Source organism: Amphiprion ocellaris, chromosome 7 (genome assembly GCF_022539595.1).
Source record: "Amphiprion ocellaris isolate individual 3 ecotype Okinawa chromosome 7, ASM2253959v1, whole genome shotgun sequence".
NCBI classification, from domain to species: domain Eukaryota; kingdom Metazoa; phylum Chordata; class Actinopteri; family Pomacentridae; genus Amphiprion; species Amphiprion ocellaris.
The window spans coordinates 14,913,259-14,940,864 of NC_072772.1; the positions used below are offsets into that span (position 1 = coordinate 14,913,259).

At 42.9% G+C, this 27,606-nt stretch overlaps 1 protein-coding gene across 4 annotated transcripts in view; it reads right to left on the bottom strand.

Moving 5' to 3' along the window:
- Positions 1–23,917, bottom strand: part of ets1 (v-ets avian erythroblastosis virus E26 oncogene homolog 1) — a 37,912-nt gene extending 13,995 nt beyond the window's left edge. For 2 of the 4 annotated variants that reach the window (XM_023271189.3, XM_023271187.3), the window contains exons 1-3: positions 23,788–23,917; positions 22,368–22,538; positions 17,526–17,673 (exon numbers count right to left, since the gene is read on the bottom strand). In XM_023271189.3, the coding sequence (XP_023126957.2) occupies positions 17,526–17,673; positions 22,368–22,436 (217 nt within the window). In that variant the 5' untranslated portion in view covers positions 22,437–22,538; positions 23,788–23,917. Of the gene's footprint in view, positions 1–9,216; positions 9,539–17,525; positions 17,674–22,367; positions 22,539–23,787 lie in introns of those variants that run through there. The other 2 variants (XM_023271188.3, XM_023271190.3) reach the window with 2 other exon arrangements.
- Positions 23,918–27,606: the final 3,689 nt, after the last annotated feature.

The window sequence follows — 27,606 nt, forward strand, 5'->3', positions numbered from 1 at the left end:
CATGATTACAGAGCAAATTAAAATGTGAACTGCAATTTGTGTAAATTCTTTTGTTTTCATTTTGAATTACTTGTGTCTCCTACTTAAAATGAGTTTGAAGTGGGATTTTTGTTTACTATCTTGCAGCAAATTGAAAGCACAACAAATGTCTTCTAAGTTTGGACTGTTAGGTGCAATTGCACGTCAACTAAATATATTAATTTTCCAATATAGTTTGCAGTATATATATATATATATATATATATATATATATATATATATATATATATATATATATATATATATATATATATATATATATATATATATATATATATATATATATATATGTACATTTTTGTGTTTTCTGAGTTTAAATCTTAAAGACATGAAGCAAAGGGCACTGAAACGCTGAAAGGCAAACACTAGACGTAAAAGTGAAGTGATAATAGAGCAGTCTCCATGGTGAATGATCCATATGAAAGTTATCTGCGGCAGTGCTAATGTACAATGTGCATCCATTAGCGAGAGAGGCGAGCCTGGATCTAGACAATCTCTAGTAAATGATGAAGTCTTGATACGATTTCAATGCCTGCGAGTCCCATTAGACAGAATGGTCAGTATGTACTGAGAGTTAGAGCATCCACAACTCATCACTTTCCACATTAGACAGTATGGGTCTGTCCGCAAAATGAGTCCCATCCACTTAGCTCACGAAATGTGGGAGTGGGCGTAAATCACAGGCAACATTATGGCATTCACATTTCACTAACAAGACTCAGACTAAAAAAAGAGCATAAGCACTGAAAAGAAAATACACAAAACCAATTTCTCTTAATGATGCAGATTGAATAATAAATCTATCTATTCTAAGAATCACTGATGAATTGTGAGACTGATGTTCAGTCTGGATTTACAGTAAAAGGTATTGATTAGCCACTCCCCTGCCTGCAATGATATGAGTAATGGAAAAGCTGCTGAGTGCAACGACAATATTTGCCCCCAGGGACTCTCACAGACAGACTGTGCACCTTTACTGTCCTGCTCTCGTGACCAAGCCCCAACCCAAACCTTAGACGTGGGCTCTGTTTGGCACCTTAGGCTGTTAAACTGACACGCATATAAACACACACACACACACGAACTAAATTAGCAGCCGTCCTCGCCTGCGCGCCAGAGCGTGGGTGTGAAATTGAGATTTTTGCGGCTGGGGCCAAAGTCTATTGGGCTGGAACATTCACGACTGGGCAGGGCAGGACAGGGCTGGGGAAGGTAGCAAAGGGAGCATCTTGGGTGGGTGAGGGGTGATTGAGTTGAAGGTCGGGGGTGAGTCACTAGCTGGTAATATGAGCCCATCACAGGACCAGTGAAGCAGGGGTGGGCACAAAGAAAGAGACAGACAAATAAATGAATGGGAGGTTTCATAAAGCTCCCTCTCTTCTCCTTGTCTCTGGAGTGACATCACAGTGGGATCTGTGCCATCTCCCAGCCTCTGGCAGAGACTCAGTTCATTCATAAAGCTTGGACTGCTGCCTCCACTCAGAATGATGCAATGATACAAGCCGAGCAGGCAACCAGACCCAACGAATAAGGGACAATATGTTTTCTATCATGTGATTGAGTTATAAATAGCCCCATATAGAGTTCATGAGTGGGAGTGTGGGGAAAAAGAGCGTGGACAAAAATGAGGACAGCATCTAAAAAGGCTACTCAAAGCTGAGTTTTAAAAACGTGAAACACTTAAAAAGAATAGAGAAATGTATTTATATCAGCGTTGAAGCATGTAGCAGTTCATGTCTCCCACTCTGTGCCATTCTGTCGTGGAGTGTATGGTGCATTTTTTACAAATATGTGAAAGAGTCCATTTCCTGTGGCTAAGTTGCCACTTCCTGAGGGAAGCGAGGTGAGTTGTGGGTTCAGGTGACGGTCAAACATTTTACAGGCACTACTAAGGCTTCCTGAATATCTATACATGCACTCAGGTAGGGTCACGAGAAGGTGCACGGAAACAAGACAGCAGGTCTTGGTTACCAGCCAAAGCCTCATAATCGGCTCTTTAAAGCAGACCAGTCTGCCCACAGTAGACCAGAGGTGACAGTGGTATCAGAGAGAGCCTTTGATGGAGATCCATATCTGGACCCCTGGTCTGGGAACGCGGGGTCATAAACCCGACCAGTATGAAGGGGGTCCATTCAGTGCCACAGGGTGATAAAGTGGTGACTGAGGGCTGCAGTGGAGCAAGAGGCGGTAGATGTGGTGGCAGTCTGGTTTTAAGAGGGCTGCTTGTTCAGTCAGCCACCCTGTTTGGATTTCCATGTTAACGCAAAGGACCAGGGATAGAAGTGTAGGCAAGATGATGAAGCCAGACCAAGACCTGAGCATGCTCCAGTGCAGTACAATGTTAAGCTAAAGTGATCCGATGTACAAACCCGGACAATCCCACCATCACGGGCAACAGTGCTGAAGCACTAGTTTTATTCTTAGATTTTCACCACTAGCTTCTGGCTGCCCTCCTGAAACACAAATCTGCGGTGGTGTAAGGCAGCTTTATGGGCTGAAGCCACTACTGCTGACATCTGTCTTTGGCCATGAAAGTGGAGTTGCCCAGGATCATCACCATCACAGACACACTGGCTACCGAAGCAGACAATCAGTCAGACTAATACCCCATGGCTGCCTTTCTGTCTTTCTTTCCCCCACTCTCTCCATCTCTGAAATCATATTAGCTTATGATGTGAAAGTGCATTAACTCTACTGTTTATGCCAAAGTCTCAGCGCTTGATATGACATTGAGTTTGAAATGATCCACGCCATCAGCAACAGACGCTGAACATGTTTTCGCTAAAAGCTTGATGGGAATTCTTTCCTTTGGAGAAGAACGAGAGAAACAGAGGCAAGTTGTGTTCAGCAGATTTGGCTCCTTGTTGCTCATTTAACTGCCTACAAGCTTTGATGCTCTGCGATCTTTAACAGCGCGAAAAGGTCTAGTTTTTAGATATGCCTCAAGTATTAAAGATTGAGCAACAGCAATGTACTTCTCACAACAGTTCATTGCACAACCTTCAAGTTCTCTATTACTTTGAGGACAAAATGTGTTGGGAAAAAGTTCAAACCCAGTTTGAACTAAAACACTACACTGAAAGCAGAGATCTGACAATCCTCCCACACAATATGAAGGACCTCAATATTTATAATGAAAGCAATACTTAGTCCAAAAGGATCTGAGTGTCTTGTTTCACCCATCAGTCCAAGCATAGTGGCAAGGAAAAAGGAACTGACAGGCGAGCAGTGTATTGGAGAGTGCAGGTGGTTGTAGCTGTATCCAGGCTAGCTGCCCTCCCAGGCTCCATCCCTGTTATAAACAGACATGGGATGCTCTGGGGGAACTGTTTAGGCGTTAAACCAAACACACGACATATCTGACAAACAGTTTACTCTCTGCATTGCATTTTTTCCACAAAACACAGTGCCTGCCCCATTTTTAGTCCAAACTGATACATTCCACAATCAGGTTCCTGATATAAGTGTGAATTATGTGGGACAGTGTACAGTCACACATTCGCACACATCGATGGGACCGTTTGCCACACAGCCGTTCTTTGGAGCAACATGTACGCATGTAAGCCTTGTAATGGCTGGCTCTAATTATACCTCATACATATAGAAGAGATTGTTGCTTGTTTGAAGGCAAGCTATGGGCGACAGATGGATACTTGATAAATAAATTCTCCCTGGACCGCAGTGTTTTCATGTTGCGTGCCTCACATTCCACCTCAGTTTTACAATCGCTAATGTGCTTCTCACAGCTTTCTTGTTTTCCTCTAATGCGACCAAAAATGACTTGTGGTCTAAGTGGCAAAATGGTTTCAGCTCAGGATGATGAATTAGACTTCTATTTTAAGCTAGGCTCCGCGGCTAATAGGAGTATAAAACATCAAACATCTGGCTGCATCTTTTATCTTATTAAGATATGAGGTGTTTTTCACGATGACGTGAAACACCTCAGGTTTGACTGGCTGCGCTGATTAAAAGATATAAACTATGATTTGATAACTGGAAAGTTACACCTCGGTGTTTTGCAATAAAAGATGAAGTGATTTCCGAGCCGTGAGAGTAAAACTGCCGTTGTGTAAACTCATGCAAACGTGTCGTCTTTATCTCCCTCTCTTTAGTTCTCTTTCTTAGACACACACACACACACACACACACACACACACACCCACACAGAGACACACACACCCACTTTACCACGCACAGACAGGCTGTGACTCATTCCATCTAAGAATGACTGGACTTCAGGGGATATCGTGCTGCTTCATTTAAAAATGTGACTGGTCATGATGAAAGCAATGACCATATCTTGTAAAATTCCAGTTCAATGACTCAACATGTGTCCTCTGTTACATTGTTGCCATGCATAAAACAAATACAAGTTCAAATCCGACAAAATAGCATGTCTGTTAACATTTATGTGAAGCAAAATGACAATTTTCCTCAAACACTGTGGCATTTTTATAGTAGAATTTTGTCAAAGTAAAGTTTTCATTATTTTCCGAATACAGAAAGTGGGCATTCAGCAGGTGTAGTCAGAAAGATCACCTTGTTTTAATGTGTAAAACAAAACTGCAGAGTTTATTCAGCTATTTCACTTTTGCCACTTCAAAGACAGCCTAAAGTTACAGTGATTGCTATTCCTCTTTGGCACAAATGCCTCCAAGCTCATCCCGTCACACCTACACAACTAAGCCTGCCACCCACACAAACACACCCTTCTTTATCATTCTTTGCTTTAGCAGGTCAGTCAATCAATACAGCTCTGATGCTGTAGGTCTGATACGCATACAGTCTGTAGCTGTGCCCCATTTGTTCACCTGATTACAAAAGCAGCACACAACGTATGCTTACTCCAAAAACAGGTGGCGCGCAGTGAACGCAGACAAAAGAGAAAATAAGGGAAGAAAATCTGGAACATATACACTGAACAAAATGAGTGGCACGGCCTCACTGTGAACAGCTGAACAGGACACTGAACTGATTCCCAAAGCAGCAGTGTTTCTAAACTAGCCCAGTTTCCATTTCATTATAGGAAACACAGCTCCTAAATGTGGGACTATAAAACAGAAACAGAGGACAAAAAAGTTACAAAGCACTCAAGGCAATGTTGAGATGCGTGGGCAGCTGCAGAGCCATTTTAGGGCAGCGTCAAGCCAGTTTGGGGTTCACAGTTAGACTGGTAATGTAGGGAGGGCAGAGGCTTGTGGTAGGACCAACCAGTAAGCCAGTCAAACAGACGCACAGTCGGACAGCCAGTGGCGTGTGGTACAGCAGGCGTCTAGCGCCATGACTCAGGGATTACAAGCTAGGAATGACTGGGGATGGGACCAAGTGCACTTACCAGGAACTCACTATAGACCACATCAAGGTGTCATGAGAGAAACTCATGTGGCCAACAGAAAGACATGGAAACAGAAGAAGAAAGGGAAAGGAGGGGGGTGAGAAACACTGGTGGAGGAATTGTGTGAGTGGGCGGTGACTGATTGAAAAGAGTTGCCTGTTATGAAAAAAAAAGCTTTTTAATCCTCTATTCTCCAGCCAATGAACATGTTTTTCTTTGTTTTGATTGTTGACTTAATGTGGAATGTGAATTATACAAGAAGTTCTAGAGGACCAGTTGCTAAGACAGGCTCTCTAACCGTTTTGATCAACTATTTACTGCCATCATATTGGCCACACCTTGGCAGGTCCTCAACCTCCCCCCACCTCCCTCCATAACCCCTCTCTCACCATATGCTTATTATTTAGCTGGCTGCCGTATCTGGTGCTAACACGCCTTACTTTATGACTAAGCTTTATAAGCAAAGATTAAGGCGTGTAGTCACCAGGGAAGCGTCAAGAATGGACCCACGCAGTATAATGGTTTTATATGGGCAACACAGCAGATGATAGGCTGAATGAAAGAGCAATGAATGAAACACCGACTGAATGGGGGGAATAACCAGTTTGATGCAACACAGTGGCATCAGTGAGAAGCGCGGGAAAGAAAGAAAAAAGAAAGACAGAAAGAAAAGACGAGGTCATTGTGGAAATTCACAAACACTCACTTCATTGGTATCCACCCAGTCTGTTGACAGTTCTGACCCGCACAGGGAGGTCCATTGAGCAAGCTGGTATCTGTTGCCCTCTAGGCACAGACATGGCCTGGTCAAACACTACATGTCATAGGGGTGATGCACTGAACACTGGACTGACTAATCAAGTTTTGATCTGGCAGGCCAGATCGTCTTTAGTTTGACACAGCACACATTAGATGAAAAACTGACCTGTTTGCTTCGTTTGGCCCGATTCATTGACAGACCACATCAAGAGGAGCCCGGATCACCCAAACAGTGTTTGCACAGCTGCCAACCAGCCATTCACACTCAAACATTGGCATATATTACACTGTGCTACTGAAGCCGTGCTGACACAAACACACCAAAGCATGAACCTGAAGCTTATGTAACTCGGTGTGTTCTGACACAAGCTGCCCTTTGCCGCGCTGTACCAACATGGGAGGAACCGTGAATAAGAAAGCCAGTGAAGTCCTCCTCAGAGTCATTCATCTGGAATGACCTGTACGTACTTGTGTGTGTGTGTACTGTATATGGCAGGCAGGCAGGCAGGCAGGCAGGCGTGGAATAAGATGCCATATAAGGCCTCTCGGCAGAAACATCAAAACTGCCAATTACAACAAACTGCAGCGTTTTAATCTGATAAAAGTGAGCCTCCCCTCAAGCTCTTTCTATGCCTCCATGCATGCCACCCAGCTGGGCATGCTCACAAACATTCCTGCCAGTCACTGAACCCCGACCTTCAGGCCTGACGAAACAGAGAAGTTAAGTAAAAGAGGGTCAACTCACTCAAGTCTGAAACAGACTTTTGTTGTAAATAATTGACAACTCTGTTGAGCATTAAAGCTATAATTGGACATCCACATTACAGTAAATGTTGCTTGAATATGCTGTAACGCTCCCCGGAAAGCAGTGTCCTCCATATCTTTAAAACTAGTCTCTGTAGAGCTGAGTGTTGTTATGGCTACATAATGCTTTCAATAATAAGCTACCACAGTCTGGGTTACAATGAAATGCTGTGCCAGGAATTGACTACTGTAAGGCCGAACAGAGGAATAACAGCTTGGTGGAACATTAGAAACTTTGTTTGGGTGTACCTCTGACCCTGGCAGTGTGTGAGCGCTTTTAAAGGAATTACCTCTGCTGGAGAGCGAGGACAGACCCTGGGTAAGCTGACACTGGCTTCACTTCCGTTGCAAAAGAAAACAAACATTATAGTAAGGTGGGCTGGAAACCGCTTAAGCCTGTTAGTGGGGCATGCATGTATGTACAGTATGTGGTTGCAGGTGTTTGGGGGGAAAAGAAAAAAGAAAGAGAAAAGACAGCTGTACTTCTCACAGTGCCACAGCTCTGTGACTGCTTGTGAAAAGTTGAGCAGCCATGTCCAATGGGAGAGCTGCTTCCCCCAGTAGCAGCCCAGCTAGCACTTGTCCAACAAATCAACCAAATGCACGCTGGCTTTTGAATGGAGAGCTTATCTCTCAGTAAGTTGTAAGCAAAGAGCCTTTCATTGCACTTCACATGCCTGCAACTCTGTTATGTCTTTTTAGGATTAGGAGCAGCCTTGGACATTGGTAGTACATTTATCTTGTAAGCATGGTAATACCAAGAAGTAAACAGAGCAGCGTGTGTGTTTGTGTGTGTGTGTGTGTGTGTGTGTAGGAGAGAGCGGGAAAAAAGATGTGTTTGTGTGAAGTTGTGAACTGCTCCTTGGCAGCCTCAGCTTGACCCGAGCGCACCCAAGTGAGCGTAAGTAGGAGCGAGCGTTGCGAAATGGTTTTGCAAGATAGTGCTACGCTTTGGCAACGTAACTGCAGCTGTCAGCACATTTTGTGCGTGTGTGAGATGTGTACATACGGATCTATGCTCTGCAGGTATTGACAGCAGAGAGAGGGGTGGTTAATGTGGTGAGTCACAGCTCCTTAGTGGGTCAACACTAGCAATTAGTGTCAGATTTCCACGATGCATCAATGCTGCTCGCTGCTCCGCTAACAGGCTCAGTGCCACCTGAGCTGCAAAAATCACAGGGGATTTGGTCAATGTTAAAAGCTGCCGAATGCAAATCGCCCAAACATGCCACCATGTGTAGCATCGCTGTGCATGAAAATGAGAAGTGAAACCGTGCAAAGGTTTAAACCTCCCAATACAAGAACAGCTCACAGTTGCGGCCTTGCCTTGTCTGTACACCCCCCCCCCCCCCACCAGACTGCCCCTGGAGCAAGCCAAGAGTTGGAGAAGGCAAGCCTCAGCACTGCAGATTCATCACCTCAGCCTGCCTCTCCTTCCCTCTGGAAAGTCAGTTTCAGCTGACGAGGAGGAGGAGGAGGTGGAGGAGGTAGAGAAGAAAGGAGAGGGAGGGAGAGGAGAGGAGACAGTGGTGGTGGTGGGGAGAGGGGGGGAGTTATTAGGCACCACTGCCTGTCTCCCATGCCGGCTGGGAAGGACTCCTTGGCTCTGCCCGGCATGGCATGGAATATGTGGGTCAGAGATGGGCGCTTACATGGGGGGAGGAGAGAGAGAGAGAGAGGGGGGAGACGGCAACAGATCTCCAGCGAGATCAAAGCATGGATGAAGGAGAGAGTTGAACAAACCTACAGAGCATGTATGGACAGTCAAAAATGAAGAAACACATCTGTAAATAGAAAACTCACTGAATCACTAAACATGCAATTTCTCAGTGTGACAGTTACAAGAGAGAATAATAAACCTGGAACTGTTTTGACAGTTGCATTTGAAGACATCATACTTAATAATAATAACATGAAATCTGAAGTGAAATAACTTTTTTTTTTAAACACACTGGCACCTCATTCCAAACACAACAGCATGTGTTAAATAATAAGCGCTCAGAGTGTGATTCATTCAGTGACAGTAAGAACATGTACAGTATAGCTACTATTGAATGACTGTAGAGCCTCCGGCGTTTTCCTCGAGTGTTTGTCCAGTATTGAGCAACAACACGGTCTTGGAAAAGCATTCAGGACGTCGTGTCCCTCTGAGCGCATCTAATTGCCGCGGATTGACACAGCGATCGTTAACGTGATCCGTGCCAGCGGCCGGTTGCGTTACAACAATCAGGAGTAACGTTCGTCTCGTGTTAACTGTCAGAAGAGTTGTTGTTACTCACCGTCCATCTTTTCAGCCTTTATGATCGTTAACGTCGGTTTCATATCGACAACTGCCGTCATGATCATCAGATCAGCGTGATTTAAGAAACGCCGCGTCCCTCTTTTTCTTTTTTATTCTAACAGCTCCCAAAAAAAATACACACTATAAGCAAGAGGGGGAAAAAATCTCTTCCTTTGGCGCGTTTCGGTCAGATCAACTGGCCAAAATCAAAATCTTTCTCTCTTACACTAAAAAGCTTTTGACTCCTAACTTCTCTTCTCTCCTCTCTCCGGAACATACACACACACACTCCCTCTTTTCCTCGTTCTTTCTTACTCACTCACACACTCACTCACTCCTTCCTCTCTATCTCTGCCTATATGGGCGTTGCATTGCAGCGCGACGACAGCCGAAGGGGGCGGTGTTTAGGGGGCTGACTTGCCAGTTGATTCACAATTCAATTATAATGCGTCCCCCCACCCCCCGCCCCCACCTCCATCCCACCCCACCCCACCCATCCACACACACAGACACACACACAGACACACACACACACACACACACACACACACACACACGGGATCACACAATAGCCCACCACCTCCCACGTGTCTCCTACTTTGCACCCTTATTCACGTCATCAGTTAGTATAGTCCCCCATGTTCCAGAAAATTACTTGTGTTTCACAGGAGCGAGGAAACACTCCAAAGGTGTGAGAGCTGCTGATCTGCCTCAAAAATTTAACTTTAACCCTATTTGAGATTGATGCCATCAGATATGACGGCAACGGTTCATGCTACGGCTCCATCTTTCCACCTTTCCGTGCCAAAATATCAAATTTCACAGCTCCTAAATGAGTGTTTCGGAAACGCTAGAGTGGATAAGACACAGAAATTAGCTCAGTTTAGTTGCCATCTGATGCTTTCTGAGTTTGGACGTAGGTTTAGAATTTAAAATACTGGCACACGAGCAAGTCTGAACAGTTCAGGTGTCGTTTAAAAACCGGCGACTATGAGCTAAAAGGAGAGTCTGGACTGTCTGTCCTTGAATCCTGCAGGTCCAGGCTTCCTCATAACTTGTAACTCACCCTCATAAACACCTCAGAGTATTTCCTGTTCACCTTGTACTGATCAATAAAATCCAAGCATGTCTATTTTCGTTACACTGCAGCATCAGGGAGAAACATGGTACGTCGTTGCATATAGGTGCAGTGTTTGGCCTAACATATAAGTTTATGGGGTGTATAAATGGCGCAAGGTTTAAAAATAGTTTAATCGTAGGTTACTGATAGGCTATTAGCCCAAAATCAATTAAACTGGGTCTTCTGTCTCTAAGATTATCAATGAAAATCAAGTTCGAACAAGGCGAGCTGCCTGTTCTAATTCTCGGTTAGCATTGACTGTCTGTTCCTTCTTTTTATTAAGAGTTTTGTGCTTTCTTATCGCCAGTAATCAGGAACAACGACCATGCCTTACTGGAAATTGAATCACAAATTTGTTCTCCCACTGAAAAAGAACAAAAAAACAGTAGAAACATTGGGCTTTTTAGCCACAAGCCGTTGCCATTAAAGGGAACATCTCCCATAGCAACAGAAACAGCAATAACATATTGCAATACTATTGCTTTTAACAAAAGGAAGGAAACTGAATGGATAGTGTGGAACCAGGTTAACGCAAATGTTTTCCTCCTTTTGTTCATTAATGAAACAATGTAAATGGTTTTCTTGAAGGCACCGGTCGGATTTTTCCATATTCCCAACTTAGAGTGAGTCATATGATGTACATCAGGATGATAGCTCTGCACGTACTGTACGCATGCATGCCTAAATGGGATAATCGACTAGAAGGAGGCTTGGGAGCCAGGGATATTGATCACACATGGATTTTTAAACCGGTGGTACTTCACCGGCTCCATTAGCAGCCCTGGATCAGGTTTCATTGGCCTGATAGAAGCCTCATCTGGGAGGAGTGCTGGTGGGTTCTGTGGTGAGAGGAGCTGCCTCACAAGGGGCAAAGTATAGAGGGGTGATAGAGGAGAAGAATGGAAAGGGGGAACAGTAGCCCTCACTTCATCTCAGCCAGTCAGTCTCTCACTCTCTCTGACTGAACCTCTTTGTTTTCTGTTAATGAACTCCTATGTATCTGTTCTTAAAAGCACAGCCTGGGTCCTTTTGTGCCTAAGGGCAGCCATTTAGGGTTTAATGATGTTGCTGACTAATATCTGGGCTGGTGTCACTGCATTACTAGCCAATTTGAGTTTTCTTCTGGCCATATTGACTTTTTTTAAAAACATTTTTTAGTACAACCAAAGCATTTTTCTTGTAGTTTCCTCTATTACTTTCCAGAATGCATACTAAAATTAATATATAAACACTGTATTATTAACCTGTCATCTTAAATATGTAAATAAACTGGAACATTGTTGATGACAAAAGCATCATTACTAAAATCCTGTTGCTATGATACATCTGAATTTGTTTCTCTTCCTAATACTCCATGAGTCCATTGTCCTGAGACATTCTGGTGTACAATGACCCTGAAGACAAATTCATTCCTGTGAACAGCACACTGACATGGGGAAAATAGTGTGCATAAAAATCACAGTGGTGAACTAAACAGTAAGTTTATCTTTGTAGAAATCTCTATATCAACTGTAGGAACTGTTTATGTCAGTTTTTCACAATATGAACCAGGAAAAAAAAAACAAGTATTGTTGAAACAAACTGTGCCATTTCCTTTTTAGACAGAGGGATTGTTAATTGTCTTACACTTATAAAGCAACCAGCTAGTATATGCAACATAAGGACACGTGTCCCAGATCAAACAAGTTTTGGTTTCAGTGTCTCTTTACTTCACCTGGCAAATGCTGTTTCCATGGTTTTGACAGTTAGCAGGTTTCACTCATTTGTGCTGCAGCGTGGCTCCCCCAGCTAAAACAGCTTTCTCTCTCCTCGCCGCTCTCTGCTGCTCGCTGTCTGTCTTTCACTGGCACATCTGTGCTGTCTGCCTGCCTATAATCCTTAGATGTAACCGTTACACCTGCTACTTTTGACAGAGTTAACTGAAAGGTTATTTGATTTAGAGCAATCCATACAGCTGTCAAGTGATATTTGTCTTTGATGTTGGCGCCCTCGCAGCGAGTCAAAAGAGATTGAGTTGCTCTAAGTATCTAGAGTTCAGCGTTATACTTTCTTTCACATTTGCAAACAATACATCTGAAATGATGCCTTAGCTGGGGAAAGCCAAAGAGTAATGCATCGTAGTCAATAAATATGACCTGATGGGAATGGTTAGCTGTGTGAATAGACAGCATTTAGCATGTAATCAATCAGTCACTGGTGCACACATTGAAATGGGTGATGGACACACACACCTACACACACACACACACACCTACACACACACATACAGAGAGAGAGAGAGGGAGCAGACAGTCAAACAGTAAAACAGTGGGGTCCTTGTGGCTTCTGTCTAGAGGCTCAGTCTCAGCTCTATCTGTGGTGGATGCTGTCTGAAGGTGCCACAGGCTGGATGCACTCCTGCTGAGATCAGAGGGTTAGTTGGGCCAGGAGTGGTGTATCCCTGTGTGTGGGTGTGTGTGTGTGTTTGCGTGTGCACTGTGTACATCTCTTTCTTGTGCCTCACATTCCAAAGTCTCTTCTGAGAGCATGTGTGTTTGTGTGTGTGCGTGCGTGTGCGCTTTACTAAATTGTGTGCGTGTAAGTGCACTGAAAGTAGCAGGGCCTCCCTGAACAAAGGCTCAGCTCTTTTCTGAACAATTAGCTTCGCTAAAAAGGACATCTCTTCCTCCATTAGCGGCACCACGTGCCCCCCATCACTCCATTGTGCAGATAATTCAATTATCCCCACCCCCCTCCGAGTCTCTTTGCCTCCCAGACCTCCCTCTCGTCATCTTGCCCTCCCTCTCTCCCTCCCTCCTCTCTGTTAGCATCAAGGTCTCAGAAGAAGCTCTGCTAGTCCTCGCAGCTAAAGGGAAAATACACCACTCTGTGGTTTTAATTTATTTCTTATTGGATCAATGAAGGTTGTGTACTATAGTAAGTAGCAACACTCAAAGGAATGGTGCACTCAGAAAAAAAAATTATCGATCTATAAACATACAGTTGTATGATGCTGTTGTTTTGTTCTTTTTTTTGTTAACTGCTGTATAAATGCTTATCAAATAGAAATAGAACCAACAATTGACCTTTAAGTACTACAAGATGGACTTGACTCAAGTATGATCACAAATTACGAGGTAAGAGGTATTCACTCTTACCATCACTGCTGTACACTCATTGTAGTTAACAGTCTGTGGATATTGCTAAGCTCACGATATAAACATTAAAACAATGGGAGGTCTCACTCGGGATTCATTAAAGCGCCACCTTTCCTGATGAGCTGGCATCTGTTGCATCATCACCCGTCAGTGATTGCATGTCTTTGAGAACTGTATGTGCTCCAACTGAAGTGGTTTGTAATTAGTCACTGTGCTATCAAGAGGAACTTACCACACTAACACTTCCTAGAAATAAAGCTTGTCGAACTCTGGGAAGGGGAAGTTTAAAAATTGGGTATATGGCTGATGCTTTAAGGCAGAGAATTCCAAATTTTAAACGACGGGGTCGTTCTTCAAGAAGGGTACACAGCTGTTATTGAGGGAAAATGCATTTCTTAAGGTAAAAAACACTTGTTTAGAAAAACACTCAAATAAATGGCTTATCAAAGGAGAAGCAGTACAACATAATCTTTAAGATTTTAGTTCAACAAAGCAGTACTTGGAGCTATGAAATTCCAGTCACTCTAGTGTAAACTGATTTAAGCACACATTAAAACATCCTCTTTGAAGGCTGATGTGGAAATTTACAAAGTTCAGACTTCTAAAAATAAAATCCATAAATGTACAGTGTTGTAGTAACAGACTACCTCTTTCCTCTGTTTATTGACTAACACCTCTTGCCTCAGCTCTATCATCATACTATGCAGTTCAAATATAGGAGCACAGCGGTTGTGTAGCCCATTCCTCCACAGTTGTCTGTCGCTTTTCCGTGTTTCCCCTCTTGTTTTGTTTTATTGTTGGAGGGGGAAGTGTGCGCTGGCCTGATTAGCATCACTGTTTCCTCCTTTCCCATAACCCCCCAGACCCCCGCAGGCTGCCTGTTTACTTTTAGAAATAAAAAATGGGCCTGCGCCCGTGAGGACGTGCCCCTCATCAGAGGCGAAGCCCCCTCCCCTCCCCTCCCCTCCCCTCCCCTCCCCTCCCCTCCCCTCCCCTCCCCTCCCCTCCCCTCCACCCACCCAAGGCTCCACATCTCAGATCCTCCTCCCCTCGTCTCCTCTCCTCCCACCATCGCAGTCCCAGTCCTGTGACTTATCCCTTTCCTTATCCGTCCTCTCTCCTCAAAAACTCTATTCAACCCACTCTCTTTTGCTTCTCACCCCATTCCCCTCCTCTTCCAACTGTCCAGCTGTCAAATCACATCAAATAAAACAGGCCGATGGTCCCTGAGTGCCAGATCACAGCTGTGTCTGCCTGTACTAAATGGGAGTGCATGTTTAAATGTACAGTGAACTCATGAGTGCCTGGGAGTGGATCGGTGTGTATGTGTGTGTGTGTGTGTGTGTATGTGTGCCTGCTTTATTGAATGGAAGGATGCTGTAATACAATACACACCAGAGTGCAGGGTGTGAATTTAATGAATGAATATTCGGAGTATGCATCACTGCAGGATGTTGGTGGAGTGTGGAGGCATATGTGCGTGATATCTGCGCCTGGATTTCAATGATATCGCACAGAAATACACACTCAAGCCATCAGGTTTTTTTTTTTTTCTTCTTCCCACACACACACAAACACAGTGAATTTCCACAATGGGAGTTTACAACAGGTCCTGTGGTGTGTGAGTGTTGGACAGCTACGAGTAGAGCTGGGTTAGTGTAAACATCACCATGGCATGGCTGTTGTCAGGAAGCAGTGTGTGTGACATTGGGCTCCGGGCCAAACATGCAATGGTCCTTTAACATCCAACATCCCCGCCTCACATCTGCTCTGTACTCTGTCTTTCTCACACAGCCACATCTCATTTTAAAACACCCAATCCATTCACAATAAAACAGGGACTTCCACTGTAAAATCCTAACATCCTCACTTTAAAAGATAAATACAATATGTCACCCCATGTATCGAAGACAGTGTGTTTTGTTTGTGAGGTTGATAGGAATGTTGACAACTCAGGACTTACCTGCTTCAATATGTAACTGATTTTATTTTTATTTATCATCTTGGAACTATTGCACCAGTAGAATACTTAGAAATGACTGATTCAGATGACAGACTTTCAAATTCATTCTAGTTTCACTGAAAATTAAGTGATTTGCATTTACATATTCGTAAGTGCATTTTATGAAACACTTACAAAAATATTCATATTCCACTAAATCTTTAGTTGATATGATTGAAGGGGATGTAAGATGTTTCCTGCTGGGGAAATTAAGCATATATTCTCTTAATGAACAAAAACATAATTTAAAACTGGAACACTACGCAGTCATTTGTGATTTCAGTGCAGAAAACCCCAAAGTGCCAATCACTTACACAGCTTGAAAATGTCTGTACCTCCATTTTTAATTACGTACAAATTAAATATGAGTATTTCTGAATTTGCAAATTATTAAAATGAGACTGTGCTTTCAGTTTGAGAGGAATGAGTCAAAGCAACGGCTCAGGGCGTCAAGACTGTGTCGGAGGTTACAGCTTAACTGCTTTTTGAGGTTAGCAGCAACTCATACCGGCGCATGCTAGAAGCACGGAGACCTCAGCAGCTCTATGCTACGTTATCATCAAGAACAAAATGACTCTAACGGCATCTCCAGGTGGCTCTCAAACGCTCGCAGACCTGTGATCTGCATGCCTTTAGGAGACGGACGAGAAAGAGAAAAAAAAGCAACAAAAAAAAAAGGTCAACGCTCGGTCATTTTTTTCCACTCAGCAATGTTTATGTCAACGGTTTAGCGCTGGGAGGAATGAAGTGAGGGCTGCAAAGGAGTGTGTCTCTGGCAACAAACATCAGCAAATCCCATCAAATCCCGACTCCCTCACACACACACACACACACACACACACACACACACACACACACACACACACACACACACACACACAGACACACACACACACACACACACACATGCACACTCCGTCCCCCTCCACCTCTCCAGAGACCAAACTAGAGGCTTGGGAAAAAGATGGCCACCCTTTGGCCCCCTATCTTGCCCCCTGCATCCAGCTCAGGGAGGTGACGGAAGAAAGCTTGTGCCCCCCAGCACCCCTACCCTACTCCCGTGGCGTGCGTCCCAGTCCACCAGCATCAATCACTTTTGAGGACTCGAAGAGGCCAGAGTCAAACGCAGGCAAACGCACTGGAAGGAATGTTCCAGCTTAAAATAAAAACTAATTTGGAAAAAAAAAACAGCGAAAGAAAAAAAACTCGAAAGAAAGGACTGGAAGCAGTAAAAATGCGGGGCATTTGGTCACAACCAGTAGTAGAGAGAGACACAGAAAGGAAGAGATGGGGGTGGTGGGGGCAGAGGGGGTATCTGGTAAAGGCATTGCCCTCGGGGTCAGCATCACCAACATCCCTTGTGCAGCAGATGCAGGCCAAGTTGAGGCTGTGTATGTGTGTACTTATGTGTGTATTACTAATTTTAAGAGGACATAAATCTGTTCCGTCGCATGAACTCATCTCTGTTTTTAGAGCAAAAGCACGTCTGTAGTGTAAATCATTACATTATAGTTTGAAGACTTGGTTAAAGGTTAGGATGAAGGTTAGGGTTGGGCAGTACTTATGTTTAAGACTGGCATGGATCTCCAGAAAATGAACTAAAGTCAGTGCGATGTCCTCTGAAGTGATGGAAACAAACTAAAAGTGTGTGTCTGTTCAAAACGAAATTATGGACTTGAGACGTGTGTCGAAACATGAATGTCAGCGTGTGTCTGATTAGATTAGACTTAGCATTCCGTTTAACACAAAGTCTTTTGTTCGCTCTGAGTTGTTTTGTTGCAATAAGCAGTTGACTACTGAAGCATGGACAGTATGAGTGAAAAAGAAGGCAATCTGTGTGTGGTTTTATTTTTTGCAGATAATCATGCTGGTGCGTTTTGGTTTCATTAAAGTTTGTAGTCAGCAACTATATCTTTTAGGAACATTAACTTTATTAAAAATATAATTGCATTTTAAAATAAAAGCCACAACTAAATATAGATTTTTCCCTCTTTTTACAGCATCTCATTCCATATGTGAGATCACGCTGTCTGTGTCTGTTTTCTTACCTGTAGGACAAACATCGTGCCCATCAGGTACCTCCTGCAGGGGTATATCGTGAGGGTAAAGGGGCTGTGAAGGGTAGTACTGCTGCTGAGGGTGAACCACACCTGGGAGCTGGTTCTGAGGACCCACTGCCACTCCTCCACTCTGCCTCTGGAGACAAACAGCACACAGTGTAAGGTTTAGTCAACATGAAATGAGAAGCATGCAATAGATGGATACTGTACATGCACACAGCTAATTTATTCTGTGCTTCTTTACTGCTGTATGTTTCATTTGCTTAGGAGGACTATGGAAGAGGACTTTTATAAAACAAGAAACAATGAAGCCATGAATAGGGATGTTTAATTGGATAGGATGTTTTACAACATTATGCAAATCAGTTGACTAAAACCAAACTTTACAAGGCCAAGACAATGAGCTGTGGGATCAATAAGGAAGATGGTTGTCTGTACTTCTGGGCATCTTGACGATCCACTTTAACTAGTCTTTATGGATGGAAATATAAAAAATGACTCCAACTAAAATATAACTGAATTGTGTGTGTACAAATAAAACATTTGGAAGTCATGTCAATAGACCTATCAGCTTGATCTCTTAAAAAAAACATTTGAACTACTCTAGAAACGGTGCAAATTTGACTTTTTTCAAAAACAAATCAGTGTGTTTTCCAGTGCCAAATAGATTCAGCTTTAGCTTATTCTGCTTACAACTGAAAAGTGTTATTTATGAGCCTGGAAAAGTATTAAAGCTAAAAAAAACAAACAAAAAACAACAACTAATCAAACTGTGTGATGGCATCGACCCAACAGCATAACCTTGGAATCTGAAAACATTTTTTTCATTGTTTCCATGTAGAGATAACCCCTGCAGTTAAATTTGACTCATTCAGTTTATCTTTGCTATGTTGTTTTATCCTGCTTATCACAGTAATGTTCACGTAAGAGGTTGCACTAAAAGGGGAAGTCTAAAGTCAGCAGTTGACAGTGGAGCCAAAAGAGATATGAAATTCTGTGTGGAAACAAGAGAGAGCAGGGAGCAAGATAGCCGCCTGGCCATTTTTAGTGAATCAGAACCTTCATTTGACAACAAACAAAAACCTCAGTAGGTAGCGTTTTGGACTGAAACTGGTAATTTTCTCACAAGAGAGCCGTTACACTGTGTTCTTTTTACCATTTGAATGCAGCAGCTTTTATCAGAAAGTTTTGTATTTTGATATAAAGTGTTTTGTCAGCTGCCTGTGAAGTAACAGTGTCTACAGTCATGCTACAACATGCAATTTGCTTTTGGAATTTATACTCATTGCATAAGAGTTTCTCGTACAGTGTCATTCAATGAGCAACAGTTTTTTCGTCTTGCATTTGTAACACATGAAAAGACACTAAGAGCGATGCTAGACTTCGCTGTTATATGTCATTTGTGTAACTGACAGCCCGGCAGACAGAGTGACTGCCGATCTGATAAGCAGCCCCTGTTTATGCACAGCAGCATTTATCAGTAGTCGTCCAGCTTTATGGATGGCTAACGTGACCACAGGATCAGGGAGGCCAGTTTACAAGGTTCTTTAGAGGTTTGCATGGGGTGCTGCCATCTCCTATCATAAGTCAGTCAGCAAGAGGGGAAAGTTAGATAGGCAGACAAGGAGCCACATGGATGATTTATGGATTAGGCAGATAGACTGTCACAGATAGCAGTGGAGATAACATCGACACCATGATATTGTTTGATTAATGCAAGTGTGGAGTGATTTTACTACAATCTGGAGGATCCTTGTATGTCTTTTCAATTTGAAGAAATAGTTCACAGTAAATACAGTTTATATTTTTCTGTATAGTCCATATTTATGAATATACCCAATCCACAAATAATTTTAAAAAACTATCCTAAAAATTTTTTTTAAGGGGAATGTGAGCATATATAAGCAATCTGTGCCATGTTTATATTTCAACCTCGAAACTGAAGTGTTCCAATGACTGCCTTAAATATATGGATTCAGACTCAGTCTAAGAAACCAACTGTGTTGACTTGCAGGGTAGGGCTCTCTGTATCATTACTCATCAGAATTAGCTTCCAGTCTGAACATGTATGGGTGATTTACTGTAAAATTACAACTTGCCATTTTGTAGCATAGCATTTTCTAGTGTGTGAGCAGAGGTGTAGGTGAGCTGGTGTGCTCCAGCTGCCGTGAATGGGGAAGGGTGGGTGGAAAAGAGACATCATACATCTGCATCTGTCTAGATAAAGCAGCAAGGTAGAGTTATAGCTAAGCTATTTTAGTGTTTAATGGGTTCTTTTAAGAGAAATAGGTAAAAATATGTAATTTTGATGCACATAAATGGGTTTTTAGGGGTTAAAACAGTGACTGGAGAAGCATTTTAAAATCCGCAGTATGTTAAATATTAAAATCAACATTAAAATCCTCCATCTGTTCCGACTTGACCAAACAGTGTCATTTATTACATTGCATCTTTTTTGTTTGTTTGTTTGTTTGGTTCTTCTTTTTTGTTATTGACATTACATTGGTAAAAGCATTGGAATAGGAAATGACTAGTATACACTAAGTAGTGAGTAGCCCTTTGATTACACAGCTTTTCTCAGTGTGCTCCAGTCTCCAGTGGAAATTCAGACATTTTGACTCATCTAGTATAGAAATAAGACCCTGTAATACTCTTATGTAAAGTATATATATATATGAAGAAAATATTTGTGTATTTATTGTGAGTGTGCCTCCGTCTAGAACTTGTACAACCTGCAGCAAGATCAGTGTCACAATAGATTGATTGGTTTTGTCTTTTACCAGTTACCCACAAAGTAGCTCTAACTATTAACTAATTCACTACTACTTTGAAATCTCACAGTGAAAGGTTCCTCATGACATAACTTGAAATTTAACAGCATGTTTTGCAATATGGAAACTTGTAGTGCACGTGTAAGGAAAGTAGAAATTCCCAATGTTACAAGAAACACATTCTGATTCTGCAACAGTAGTGACTCATTTTTCTCACTTTTTAGCATGTCATACATATTTGACATACTAAAAAGTGTCATATATTGCCTCAGACAATAATTTGTCTATTAACTGCCACGTGTTTCATTTATCTCCCTCCAGTGGCGCTAATAGGAACTGCAGTGTCTAAAGCTAGCAGGCACGTGGAATCACATGCACCGTATATGAACGATGACGTGGACACTTAACGGAAATGAACTGTTGTCAGTGTAATTTGTCACACCTGTGCTTCTGTGCATTGACAAAATGTAAAGATCTGCCAAAGCAAAGCCAAAGCTGTGTCTGAAATCACTTTCTATTCATCGGAGAGTGCCCTATATTTACCCATCTCCATTATATTGGAGTTTGAAATGTAAGCGATGCACAGCACACTCTAAAAATGACACAAAAAACTTCAATCAGTCCAACATGTGTGGCATGTTTGTACATGAAAAATTGCTGCCATGAGAAATGTGGAACGACATAAAATGATTCATAAAAGTGCACAATCTCAGTTTGTGCCTCATTTTTGAATGAACTACTGAGCATCTTTTATATGTATTGTAGAGGGTCATGATCTTTGCAGCACTGAATATGTATAGTTCTATGATGTTTCTTGTGTGTATTGTTAGAATAATTTGTCAAAGAAAAGAAACTGAAATCAAAAGTTTGATTGCATGCAATTTCACATTAACGCTGTATGAAGAACAGTGCTATGCAAGAAATAAGCTGCTTATTTCTACAGTAGGCAAGTCTCACCTTAAAGTAGCTTTAAAATGAAACAAATTTTCGCTGCAGTGAGGAGGCATTCCCAATTGCTATAAATTGCTTAAAGTTCAGATTTTTTTTAACCAGCATTCTCTCTAACATCATCTTTGTGAAGCATATAAGACACAGAGTCTTAATTGCAAACATAAAAAAGAAAACACATCAGACCCTCTGCTTTTCGCTGATAGTTCATGTAAATTCAAGACAATAGAGCTACCGAGGCGACATGGGTGCACCTTTTGACCAGGCTGCCCTGGTATACAGTAGTCTCAATTTCCAAGGCAAGCCCCACCACCTGAGCCAATTAGGACCCAGGGAGCTGTATCCTTCTATGTTTTCTATCAGGCCGGGGTGGGGTTGCCATTTGCATGTAACCTCAGTCTATTATCCTAATGTGCTGGTGCTCTGCATACAAATGGAGGTATTTATTTTGCTGTTCCTTGGCCTTCACCCTTCAAATGCTCACCTGACAGGAATCCCAATGTTCCCAGCTACCACTGTCTCTGACTCCGTATTCAGCTCTCTCATTTGGAGAGCGTTAAGAGCCTCGGTGTTCTTGCAAACAGACTGCAGCAAAGCGCCACGCAGGTGGCTCAGAAGAGAAAAGTGCTAGTCAGCGGGGATCGTCAGACTCCAGTTTGATTGGTTAGTGGCAAGGTTGGAGGCTCACAGGTCTCATTATTTAGGATATCACTTGCTAAAGAGAAGTGCACGGCAATGGGTGGTTGTGCAACACCGTTTCACAGCCTTGGACAGAATTGTCTTGTTCAACAGCTCTGTTTCCTAACTTTTGACGAAATCATGAGGAACGGCTTGTACAGATGCAGGCACTATTAGTACAACTCCGGTAGACTAAACTCAACAGGAAAGCGTTCAGATCGAGTGTGCTCCTGCTAGGTGATGGAATCCAGAGTTTGCTAATACACATAGAGGAACACCACTCCAATGCTCCTGCACACATTCCTTCACACACACACACACACACACACACACACATATATAAATGCTTATTCCCCCACACACTCCTGGCTGACTGTGTGGTAGGTAGCGGAGGCAGACAGAACACAGGGATAATTTACGAGGGAGGTCTTACCATTGCGCCCAGACGGTCACAGGGGTGAAGGGCTGGGTAGGAAGAAACTGGATCCATGTAGTAACTCATCACGGACACTGTGGACAGGAGAAGCAAGGCCTGCTGAGGGGATCGACACGCAAACAGCCGAGGCAGGGTGGAGCGACCTATCTATCAACCACTGTTTACACTCTGTGTGTGTGCAAGTGTGTGGTATATAATGTGTGTATGTGTGCGTTTTGGTATGTATATGTAGGTGGGTGAGGGACGAAAAAGAGGGAGAAGGGAAGGGGGTCAAAAAGAGAAGAGAAGAGGAGGTGAGTGAGAAATCTGAGCAGCGTTTCAAAAACCTGTAACATCCAATTTAAAAAGGTGAAAACTACGGTTGTCTGCACGTGTGTCATTTGTCTGATTTATGATTTTTTTGTTCAAATTTAAATTACATAATAGTGATTTGGATCGGGAAACTGATTCCAGCTGAAGCGAATCCATCCATCCAGAGGCTTGTCAACCTAACATTTCCATCACTTCTCCCACTGTCTCTCTCCCTTCCTATTATGCTAAAACCGCCTCCTCCCTTTCGTCTGCCTCCCTTCTTCCTCCTCACCCCCCCTCCTCACCCTCACCCACCCACCTTTGCTTATCACTTAACATTGTTTACTTGAAGCCGCATCAACAAATGAGACTGGAAACTGAGCTGAAGGATTACATTAGGGGGAGAATGGCGTATATGGGCAGTGGCATGCTGCATACAGGTCCCATCCTCCTCACATTCATATGTTAAGCAATTTGGCATATCTAGTTTGTGGCAGCTGCTGACAGACTGCGGGGAGATGTGCCAGTGCTCAATGCTTGCAGATGTTCAGCAGCTCAAAAAGACTCAGATGTTCTTGTTTCAGGGGGAAAAGTACCCATACACCAAGTGAATAATGCTCAAATCAGCTCTGTCATTCAAATGCATGCACTACCTTTAGCCTTTTCCTTAAATGTAGCTGATTCAGTGAAAGGAAATAAAGGAGCAAAGCATTCATATAGCCCTAATTATGCATTTCTTGATATAAATAGATCCTAATGTATTAGGCTATATTTTTGAAGGCTTCCATTTGAAGGCAGTTTAAAGCCCATAAATTGAAGGAAATTGACAATCCCATTGAAATAAAGTTCATTTTAAAAGGAGATAAATATGTGCATGCAACTTTTTTCCCCTTCTTCTTCTGTAGGCACAACTAAAGGAAAGATGAAAAAGGTCGAAAGCGGCGCATCTCAATTTAAAAAAAAAAGCGCGCTTCACGCTTTATGAGAATTCCTGACGGGAAAAACAGAAACTTAAAAGCCAACACGTTCACCCTCAGAGCATTAAAGGAGCGCAGATAACAGCATCTTGTCATTCTATCGCTGACTTACAGTTACTTTAGGTAACAATGAGAAAGTTTGCACTTACCGACAGCGGGGTGAGAAGTTTCCTGTGAGCGCTGGACAGCTGAGTGTGACAGCTGAGCGGTGGACTGCACAGATGCTGTACCTGCTCGCAGCGAGTCCCACAGAGGAAGGAATATTATGCACACTTCTAGTCCCTCCCTCCCTCCCCTCAGTCGCACGGTGATCCTCTCCAAATCCTATTTTTCCTCCGCATGTAGTCTTTGGACTTCACATGCAGCTGTGGTTCACATGAAGCCAAAGTACAGGTGTGAGCTTGTAGGAAGAGTCTTTGTCAGGCAATAACTTTCCTCTCATCCCTCCAATATCCACTTTGCTGTAATATTCCAAAATCCCGCAGATAAAGAGCATTTATTTAATATCAAATTGGCTTTTTCAGGGTTTTACAGGTAAACTTAACAATAAAGAAAGGGCTGATTTGTCATTTTAGACTGTAGCAACCTTTTCATACAGCTTAATTAAACGCATGTATTTACAGTTTTAGCTGCAAACCTTATTTTGATGAGTTAAATTGACATAATAATGTTGGTAATTACATCAGTTCAACGTTTTGTAGAATTTCAACTCAAATTTCTGCTTTACTTGATCAAAAGTGAAATTCAAGTTGAGGTAAGGTAATGAAATTTGCTTGAAAACTTAACTTTCAAGCCCCCTGTCTTATCTTAACATGTGTGAACATTTTGAGATGGTTAAAACAGACAATCAAAAATACATTTGATTGTAAGGGAAATGCTAATTCCACTAATTCAAAGCAGTTTGTTGGTTGAACATAACTTCATGAGAAGTTATCATGAATCAAAAAGATGTTTTTTTTAGCCCAGATATTACTGCTTAGAGTTCATTCTCTACACGTTTAATGTAACAAGTTGATAAAATACTACTAAAAACAAATGCAAACTGAGTTTGAATTATGTAATCGTTTGTTTCCTTCTGACAGATAGCTTGAGGCTGACTGGGGAAAAACAGCCGGAAAGAGGCAGGAAAACATCACATGGAGAAGGGTGTGATTATAATGACAATAGCTGATCTTCCTGTAATGTTGTCATTTGAAAAACACACATGTCAAATAAATTAGATGTTCGCCAAAAGGCCAATTTGACATTTTTGAACACATGTGTCGAGCAAAGTTATAACAGAGATTTACTGGCAAACATCTCCTGGCGCTCACTTGCACTGCACTGAACGGCAGACTTCTAAAATCTGGCATCACCTTTAAAGGAACTGTAGCTGTCAGATCAATTTGTCTCAGCTCTTGTACCAGAATACGCCCGAGAAGCATCTGCTTCTTGCATATTTATTTACTGTACATCGCTGACTATCATATCATCCTCCACCTCCACCTACCTTTAAACGGTAAGCAGCAGTCGGTGCATGTGGGACACTGATTAAAGCTGTGACAGAAACGTTGACCACTCTTCTGCGAAATGAGAAGTTCCCCCCGGCACAGCTCGGGATCTACATCCACATCCACCTGCTCAGATGTAGGTTAGCGATAAGCAGCTAAGAACGTGGAGGTTTATCTGTGTATTTGCTTATTTATCGCAGTATTTGTTTATTTATTTCCACGCTGCGACGCTCACAAGCTTTCCGCTGCATTGCTGCCTACCGGCATGAAGCACTGTCTCCTCCTCTCTCCCCCTTCTCTCTGCCTCTCTATCAGCTTAACACTCAACACTTGCGAGCCATCTGAAACACCTTGTGGCTCCATGATAATTCCGTGACCCCAGTGCAGCATTTGTTTGAATTAGAAAGTGCACGGTTCAAACCTCCTGACAGCCACTGCTCTTACCAGTAAATCTTGAGTCTGGAGGTGAGGAGGTGTGTGTGTGTGTGTGTGTGTGGTGTGTGTAGGTGTGTGTGTGTGTGTGTGTGTGTGTGTGTGTGTAGGTGTGTGTGTGTGTGAGTGAGTGAAGAGCTGTGGAGATGGGAGAGGGTTGGAGGGGTCAAGTCCAAGGTGAGAGGCGTGAAGAAGTACCATAAGGGGCTCAGTGGCAGGCAGCCTGCATTTTCTCAAGCCCTTGTCTGAATCCCTCTGTGCTCTTGTGGGCCTCAGCACCTTGGGCCCCCGGGGGACACAGATGGGCAACACGTCGAGGGCAAAAGGCGAGGGTATGACTTATTGCCATGTGGAGAGAAAAGCACGGGACACGCCCCTGTGATGAGACCAAATTGAATAAAAGCGGGGGGATGAATGCGATCCAGATCTTCAGCCGATGCCCCGGCAATGCTGTTTCAATTAGGTGGCTCACCAGTTCAAAGGCGAGGCCCTCGATACACTTCTGCTCCGCATGAAGCCACTATCATCACGTCGCGCCTTTGCCTTTCACCTCCCCATTATGGTGCCATCTTTTTCCGTTCAGAGCCTCCGTCTGTCTGCTTGCCGCGCTCATGTTTTACATTAAACAGATAGTGAACGCCTCGCCATCACAGCCAGTAAAAACCATCCGTCAAACAACCTGCAGGAGTTTATGGCCTTCATCACCACTGTCTTAGTAAAAAGTGCTCTTGCATCTACATCAACTCTGAATCAAACTTGTGTGGGTTTCTTTCAAAGTTCGGATCTAAAATCTCTAAAATAATGTTTGAGTAAGTGATTCTTCAGGCTTCGGTTTGCCACATTCCTCAGCTAGAATCAGGTTAAAGTCTCAACCATATAACTTAACCCTTGAAGAAACTATTTGTGACGGGGTCATGTCGGGGTCATATTCTTATACTATCTGTTCAGGAATCACATTTCCATTCCAATGCTGCTGAATTCAGTTCTAAATAGTAAATTTTACATCTAAAACATTAACACTGATGCTTTGAAGTTACACTTTGCTGACACTGAGCAAATTCCTCACACCTAATGTTTCTTTTTTTTAATAAGTTACAATATATGGAGCTGCTCTTCTGCACTTTCGTTTTCTTGATGGATTTCTGTCACCCCACTGCTTCATTGAAATCCACAGACCAAACCATACCGCTGCCTGTCCTCCTCTGGTACCCTACGTCTTGTTCAACAGCTCCAGACTGTGAATCCTTTTGTCTCATTTTCTCATTTTGGATCTTCCAAAGATAGCGCTGACAGGTGATATTAATGGTCTTTTATTAGCATCGTCCTGATTGCTGCAGCTTTTTTGGAAGTATGAGATAGAAGGAAAGAGCAAGAGAGAAGGGGGAAAAAAGAAAAAGAGAGAGAGAATATGGAAGTCCTCCACCCACCGCTTCTCACAGGAGATCGCCTCTCTCTTTGATAGCCTGCCCGAATCTGTTCCCCCCATAGAAACTGCCCTGCAGATGTTGTTGCTATATGCCGACTACAAAGAAGGAGCCCTTTATGAGAAGAACATCTATTTTGGGCCTCAGTGTTTCCGAGATGTGGCGCTCAGCGAGAGGAGCACAGGCCTAATCTTTCTGCTGCTGAAAACTCTGTTTTATTCTCTGCCCATGATATTTTTAGATTAAAGCCCAGTTCTAATGAATAAAGCGAGGATGTAATATTTTATAACAGTATCAATATGCCATCACCGCGGTAGACTTGGGCCTAAAACATTCTGCGTTGCTATTGGCATGAGCAGAGAGAAAAAGGGGGAAATGTGGGGCAGTAACCTCAGTCAAGTCAAGAACATGGAGGGGCCTTTGTATCGGGCCTCGCTAAATTCATTTAGAAGTGTTTGTGGTTCAGCCTCTCACCCTCAGCCACAGAACCATGACTCTGTTGCACTGTTGACTGTGAGGCAAAGGTCTTGGGGGCAATATTAGCTCTTGATATTATTTTTAATTAAAGCACCAATCCCTCAGCCAAGTTGTCCAAACAGCTCTAAATAGGCTCTGTAAATCA